Below are 8,206 nucleotides of genomic sequence, written 5' to 3' on the forward strand. Positions count from 1 at the left end.
CACCGCCTTCACTCTGCGGGCTCCTGCCCTCGGTCCTGCAGGGCCACCAGGGGGCATGGCCACACCCCAGAGGAGCTGAGTCAGTTTTTTTCAGACAACAAAACCTACCTGTACCTGAAACTTGGGGAAAAACAACAGCCATTGGAAGGGACGTTTTTATAAAGCTGACTCTTAGACAGAATATGCTGATCTGTTTCCATGTTTTAATGGTTTTTTTTTTTTCCTAAAGAGATGGCTGTAGGGATTGAGGCTGTTTTCGAATGTGAAATGGCCTCGAATATTGATGTTCTGGTTTTCTTTGCCTGAACACAGTGTTCTCTGGACACGTTTTTTGGACCTTTTCCCTGCACCTGCCACCCCCGCACCGATCATCCCATACTTCCTTCTGCTTGTCACACATCTGTCTCCAGATCAACTGTCTAGTGAGTTGGAAGTTTGTCCCCAAAGGTGAACCTGGGGGTTTCGGGGAGGCTCTTGTGAGTAAATACTCATAAACTTGACTTCATTGATTTTGAGATACTTGTTTGGACAATTCAGAGGAGTTTCTTGCTGCTACCTGCGTTGTTAACCAGCCAGTGATTTGAAGGAAGTTACATAAACCGTTTGAGACTCAGCTTCTTAATCTGTAAATAGCCACAGTACTCATTTGGCAGGAATTTGGGAAGGGGTAAAGATGAGAGCTCTTTTGATGAGCCCCCTGCTCTGGCCTGACATGTGATGGGAAGAGAATAAGAGACAGCAGCTGTTTGCATGGGATGGATGGTTTTTATCATGTTAAAGTTTACATGTCTGCACATAACATGCTCACCCCGTGTTTATGTGACATTTGTTAATCTTTTAGTAATTTCTTCTTTTTTTCTTTTATCATCATCCACTTAATCTCATTAAAATTTTTATCAGCTGAAGTCCTGAGCACACTTTTTGTCTTCATTTAATTTTCTAGCTACCAGGTAGTGCCCATCATGGACTAACACAGTGGTACCCAACCTTTTTGGCACCAGGGACCTATCTGTTATGTGCTTAGTTGTGTCTGACTCTCTGTGACCCCATGGACCGTAGCCTGCCAGAGGCCTATGTCCATGGAATTCTCCAGGCAAGAATACTGGAGTGGCTTGCTATGCCCTTCCCCAGGGACCTATTTAGTGGAAGACTATTTTTACATGGACTGGGGGTCGGGGGATGGTTTCTGGGTGACCAAATGGATTGCATTTACTGTGCATGTTATTTCTAATCTAATGCTCTTGCTGATCTAACAGGAGGTACCAGTCCATGGCCCAGAGGTTCACACCCGTGGACTAACATATACACTGGTAAGCACTGACTAACTAACCTCTATAACCTTATGATGCAGACAATACCCTTGTTACATAAACAAGCAATTCATTTCAACTGCTTCTTTCATAAATATTTGAATGCATTTTTACAAAACACAGGCATTTAAAATAGTTTTAGAGGCAAACACTAGCAAAGAATTACACTGGTTCTTGACTAAAAAAACTTTCCATATCAGTCATTTACCCCCTTCACTTTTAATCACAGAAGTCATGTGCCAATTATAGACTCTATGATACTGACCTTGGGGTTGATTACAAAGTAAGTTTTCACCAAGTGTTGCTTTAAATACGGGTCTCTGATGTCACCATCGCCTTCTTCCACTTTGTAAGCTCCATTCAAGTGTTGCAGGGTAACAGAAGAGATGTGAACACGTCTGAAATTCCATTTGAAAACCACAGTCAAGATACAGAAGAAGGAACATCCAAGATTTTCTATTTATTTGGGACTTCAGAAAGAATCCCTTCTGCCACAGGTGAAGGAAAGGCTATAGGTTCACAGCCTGTTACCGACAGCTTTGGGAAACTGCTCCCCAATATCAAGAGCTGCTAATATTTGGAGCCTCTCTGCACTCAGTGAAACCTAGGTGGTGAATTATAGCACATAAAACGTGATCATACTGAATCTGGAGGTATGAGCATAGTTTGCTGAATTGCATGGCAAAGTCGTTTGAGAACACGTGCTGATATATATAAAAGTATGGGCTTTCCTTCTCAATGCCTGTTCTCATACGTCTCCAAATTACAGCACCTGCAAAGATTCTCTTGTCATCTGTCCAGATGGTACCATCTGCTTATTTTAATAGGACTGGTTTCAGAGGTGACCAATAATACAGAAAAGCCACCTATCCCTAGTGCATTATAAGCCATCTCTAACTTAGGTCTCTATTCATAAATATGCAATTAAGTCAAAGTTTGTAATTCAGGATCTGACATCCAGTCTCTAACCACAGGTCCCAGGGGTGGTGGAATTGGGGCTTGAGAGCTCATGTCCATCTGATTAATGGAAGAGGTCACTGAGTAACATGGTACTAACCACGGCAGCAGAAGTCACTGAGCACTGAGCAGTCAGCTCTTAGCCTGTGGACCTCAGTTCCTAAGCCCAGAGCCTGCTGCATGAGAAGAAGCCCACGTCCTGCCTTACCCAGGGACCCCTCCAGCTTCCATGTGGTTGGCCAGGGTGACGTCATGTGACCACACGTCGTACTGCCACTTCTGCAGCCCGATCACGCCGCACAGGACGTTCCCAGAATGCACTCCCACACGCATGTTGATGTCCACTCCGGTGGCGTCCCTCACTTTCCTAGAAAGAAGGAAAGTCACATCACCCTCCAGGGCCAGTCTCTTCTTCCTGTCGTCCCTGGCCAATTTTCTGGGCATTTTATTATTCAGAATGTCTCAGACTGTTGGAAATATGGTCATGAGTTCCTCCTGTGGTGGAAGATTGCTGCTCTGAGGCCAGAGAAAGGGTTCTTCTCTCCAGTTATTACCAGGTTAACCCATCAGTACCAAGCCAATGCTTCAGCCAGTAAAGCCTCAGGCTGGCTAGGGCCGTGATGCAACATTTTGGTTGTAGCTTCTAATTTTCCAACCGATACATATCAAGCACCCATCATGTGCTAACCCCCTCCTTGAAGTTTTCATACTAGACTCGTGAGACATTGCCTTGTACTGTCAGAAACAATCTCAGATGCCATTCGCAACTCTAATGCTTAGCATAGCGTATGTCCCCAAGGAATATTTTCTGCTGATGAGACAATAGGGCTTATTTGTGAGCTTAAATGACTTCAGCCTGAATAGGAATTAAAAAAAAAAAAAACCACAAGCTGAATGCTTTTCCACTGTGCACGTTTCTTTAACAAAAAAGGGAAGCGAGTACTCTTTAAGAAGCTTTAATAGTGCATAAGGAATCATTAAAAAGAAATGAATTTTTAAAAACCACTTAAAAAATACTTTAGGATCCTGTCACCAACTCATTGAAAGAGACAAATGAATAACTTCCTTTGATTAGGGCAGACATATATACACGACCATGTGTAAAACAGATGGCTAGTGGGAAGATGCTGTAACAGGGGCCTCAGGTCAGTGCTCTGTGGTGACCCAGAGGGGTGGGGTGGGGAGGGCGGGGGGCGGTCCAAGAGGGAGGGGATATATATACATATACATACAGCTGATTCACTTCACTGAATAGCGGAAACGAATACAACATTGTAAAGCAATTATATTCCAATTTAAAAAAAAAAGAAAAAAGACAACTTCCTTTAAGGGAAAATGGCAATGATTGGTGATGCCTATTTGTTTCTGCCAGTTAAATATGTTTATCAATTAAAATATAGTTGTAAAAGAAAAAGGTGTCCCTAGCAGGAAGGTGTCCCTAGTTCCATGGAGCGAATCACCCCAGGAAGAAACGTGGAGGGAAATGATGACATTGATTGCAGCACAGTTAGGAGGAAGGGTTCCCAGGTGTGGGATGCAGTGGAACCCGAACCATCTCAAAATGACACAGGTACGCACGTGGGATGGCATCACCGACCCAACGGACATGACTTTGAGCAAGCTCTGAGAGGTGGTGAAGGGCAGGGAAGGCTGGTGTGCTGCAGTCCATGGGGTCGCAGAGTCGGACACGACTGAGCAACTGAACAATGAACAACAATGAACAATGAAGGTCAAGCTTCAATGACGAAGCAGAACCATCCGAGCATACTATGATAAAAAGAAATGGGTCCATGATGTAAAAAGAAATGACTTCCTGAAAAAATAATACACAGGCTGTTTCTTTCCCTTCCCTTTCTATCGTCCTTTTCTGTTTATATTTTGTCATAAAATGACAACCTATATCAAGTACCTTGCAAGTCGTCCACACCCTTCAATCCTGGCAAGTCGTCCACACCCTTCAATCCTGCTCCCAGAAGGAGCATCTCCATGACACAGGAGGCTTGCCTTGTCACTTTGCCTGCATCAGCTCTGAGTGCAAACAGCTGCCAGTGGGTGTCTGGTCCCCCCCTCTGGGCTTGCTCAGGCTGGTTCATCTCTGCTCCCCATTCCCCTGAGCCCCGCTTCCTGACAGTGTCCAGGATTAGTCATAAAGCCAGTCTGATAGCAGTGACTGGTTAGTAACTCGAGTCTTTGAATTAACCATTTTCATGGGCTTCATGTCTGTTTTAGAAAAATGAGTTGATCAAGGGTTCAGATGAACTGACTGACCAGAAACATTTTAATGCATGTAGATGCAGATGAAATCTGTGTGATCTATAGACAAGTGTTGAAATGATGGCTTAGAGTTTGTGCTAATAGTAGACAATCTTTCTAATTTAAGAGGAGCTTTAATCACTTACAAAATCAGGGTTCTGAGAGCACTGCCTTGATTAAGAACAGTTTACATTTTTATTAAAGGGGGGGGGAAAACGTCTCCTTAAATGCCGGGAATATTCCAAAACTGCAAAGAACTTCTGCAGTGTTGACTTAGTTAACAGGGAACGAGGCTCTGAATAAATGTGGAGGTCCCTGCATGGAGGGAAAACCACGGACAGACATCCCCGGATCCATGTTGCTGGTTCCCAGGAAAACTGGAGGTCATCTGGCAAAATTCCAAGTGCTAAGTGTATGCTTTCTCCTCACCAGCTTCAAAAACTGAAATTCCTGTATTCATTCTCATCGTATGGCTTAAGGAATGGGAATGGAAATGCTTGCTTTCGTATGTGAGAGAGAACAAAGAGTTTCCAAAATTTGTCGAGGTGTTCTCTCTTTCCCTGGGCTTCCCTGGTGGCTCAGATGGTAAAGAATCTGCCTGCAGTGCAGGAGACCCAGGTTCGATCCCTGGAGAAGGGAATGGCTACCCACTTCAGTATTCTTGCCTGGAGGGCTACAGTCCATGGGGTCACAAAGAGTCAGGCACGACTGAGCAACTAAACAACGACAACAAAAGGGTATTTTGTTGAATCAAATGTGCTACTGATTCACAAAATTCCATCCTTCACAAAACCCATTCATAAAGTCCGTTTCCTCCCATGTTTAGTTTCAGACATGAAGGTGGCTTCCAGGGGTGGTTACAAATGTGAGACAATCTGTTAATTTTACATGGATTGAGTTGCACTTACATCTAGACTATAATGTCTTGAATAATTAATGACTTTTAGAATACAGTTGGAAAGCTTTTTTTTTTCTTATACCTCCGAGAAGACAGATGATTTATTTTTGGGGAGAAGCAGGAGGGACAGCTAATTTCCATACAAAGTTTCTCAGGTGGCAAGCTGAGGCCACACTGCCCACCTCTGCCATCTCGATTCTTCCTTCCTTTCCACCCTATGTCTCTGCCCACCCATTCCTGACTACCACGTAGTGGCCCCGACACCGCTGAGCTAGTGAGTCTGGACATTCAGGTCCGCAGACTCTGCTGAGGCCGGAGGTTTCATCATCCTTCCCTGGAAAGCACTGGAAACCCACCGTCAAATCTCTCAGTCCATTTCAGCCCATGGCCAATACCACAGTGGGCTAAACACAGCGACAACTAACTTGATTTGTTGCTTTCTCACTTAACGTCCCAGTTACTCAACCCTGAGAAAAGGAATTCGAACATCAAGCACATAATTCCCATCCCATTTAGAACAAAAATACGCGGAGAAGAGAAAATCACTTGACCCAAAATAGGCAATCCCCTACCAAAAAGCCCTTAAACTGAAAATTTTCAATCAAACAATCAACAAACAAGAGCTTTTATCATTTATAAGACTATCAGGGCTTCTATGAAGGCACTTATAAAGAAGTACGCATTACGGGACCAGCAGTGAAAATTCACTTTGTAGCTCACACTTTCACGCTACACTTGTCAGCTGTAATGATGCCATTATTCTTTGTAAGCAAATATTCTCTACAAATCTTACAATGAAAGAAACTATAGATACAAAGCAGGAAACTATTACAGATAAAAACTGAAACTCCATTCACAGAGCTGAGTGTGTTTGACTAGATGGAGTTATTCTGGGCTGGATTTTCCTCTTCATTACAGTCTGGTGGTAAAAACTACTTTCTCTCTTACAATTTACATGTACTTGTCAAAAATCAAGAGAGACATTAAGAGTACAAAATCGTCCCTTTAGATTGGAAGGGACTTTTCAATTGTTTACAAAGAAATTATCTTTGAAACTAATGACACAGCCCCTTCCCATAGATTTCTAACCCAGCGTTCCTGTAAAATAAGATTCATAATAACAATACAAAACACAGAGCTTTCCTCTGGACTGAGTTCTCACATGCCAATAAATGAGTCTTTGCCCATTTCTATTTAAATGAACAGTCATGTATATAGTTTCAGTAGACAAAAAACCAGAAACAGTTGTAAGAACGACAATGAAAATGTATTATGCAGTTTAAAAGGCTCTTACTACTCATCACACTTACTTTATGGCTTCACACATATCCAGTCCCATTTTCACACAATTCTTGGCATGGTTAGGGAGAGATATAGGCAGTCCGGACACACAGTAGTAGCAGTCTCCTAAAATTTTTATTCTCATGCATTCATTCTCCTGAAAAAAGAAGTCACAGAATTTCAGCTGCATTGCTTGTGTGCTAAGATGCTTCACTCGTGTCCAACTCTTTGAGACGCTATGGACTGTAGCCCGCCAGGCTCCTCCGTCCATGGGGTTCTCCAGGCAAGAATACTGGAGTGGGCTGCCACGCCCTCCTCCATAGGGGATGGTCCTGACCCAGGGATTGAACCCCTGTGTCTTGCGTCTCCTGCATTGGCAGGTGGATTCTTCACCACCGCGCCAACCTGAGAAGCCGTGAACTCGTTCAGTTTCCCTTAACTGCCCATCGAGATTGAGCCACCCACACCCACACACCCCTCTGCCAAAGCGGGAAGGATGAGGGGAAGGGGTGGGAGGGGAAGGCTGAGAGAATATTCTGGAATGAATTACACTTAGCAGAGAAATGTGAAGATAGGCCCGTGCTTTATAGTCTGAACATCCCCAAATACTGACGGTGAAATGAAACGTTCTGTGCAGAGCAGAATCTTTTAGGATAGAAAATGGTGATCAGAACTCAACTGGAATCAGAATTGTCTGTCAATTCCTACTATATTCATGGTTTTCCTCACTTCTTTCAAAGCTGAAGCGCATTCTTACCTGCAGACATGTAGCTTCCGATAAATATCACTACAGTATAACGCAGTATAATGAGCCACCATTCAACACTGCCAAGTGATTTCAAACTTAATTCTGACCTTAGGTTAAACCATTTTAATATCAAGTTAGACGAACTCATTTTTCTTGGCTGGGCTGTATTTATATTACGATATCAAGATCGATTTCATTCATATGCATCAATCCTACATCCATTTCTAACCTTTTCAACTAGCTTATGGACTCTTCACTCAAATTTAAAATAAATATATAGATAAAGAAGTACCAAACACAGATTTCTTTTCCCTTCTTAACCCACAGACTTATGGATAAACTGAAAATATTTGAAATAATAAAATGAACATAAGATCTTCTTGTCCTTAAAGCATGCATTAGATTTATCGAAGGTTTTTGCATATTTCCTTCCCTGTCTCATAGAGAGCTTGTGTACTTTCATGCTTATCTACAGCACTGTAGAGGATGTGTTCATAAATCTTGATAGCAATTTTATATAATAAAAGGGAAAAACATTGTTTATTAATCAGGTTTACCTCCCTGATAGCACAATTGGTAAAGAATCTGCCTGCAGTGCAGCAGACCCTTCTTTGATTTCTGGGTTGGGAAGATCCCCTGGAGAAGGGATAGGCTACCCATTCCAGTATTCTTGGACTTCCCTGGTGGCTGAGCTGGTAAAGAACCTGCCCGCAATGTGGGAGGCCTGGGTTCGATCCCTGGGTTGGGAAGATACCCTGA

General features: G+C 43.0%; 1 protein-coding gene across 1 annotated transcript in view; it reads right to left on the reverse strand.

The window, feature by feature from the left end:
- The window catches only part of ADCY2 (adenylate cyclase 2), a 449,290-nt gene that overhangs the window by 129,180 nt on the left and 311,904 nt on the right, over window positions 1–8,206 (reverse strand). The window contains exons 7-9 of the mRNA XM_068990537.1: window positions 6,729–6,856; window positions 2,476–2,634; window positions 1,576–1,708 (exon numbers count right to left, since the gene is read on the reverse strand). Coding sequence (XP_068846638.1) covers window positions 1,576–1,708; window positions 2,476–2,634; window positions 6,729–6,856 — 420 coding nt within the window. The remainder of the gene's footprint in view (window positions 1–1,575; window positions 1,709–2,475; window positions 2,635–6,728; window positions 6,857–8,206) is intronic.

Source organism: Capricornis sumatraensis, chromosome 18 (genome assembly GCF_032405125.1).
Source record: "Capricornis sumatraensis isolate serow.1 chromosome 18, serow.2, whole genome shotgun sequence".
NCBI classification, from domain to species: Eukaryota; Metazoa; Chordata; class Mammalia; order Artiodactyla; family Bovidae; genus Capricornis; species Capricornis sumatraensis.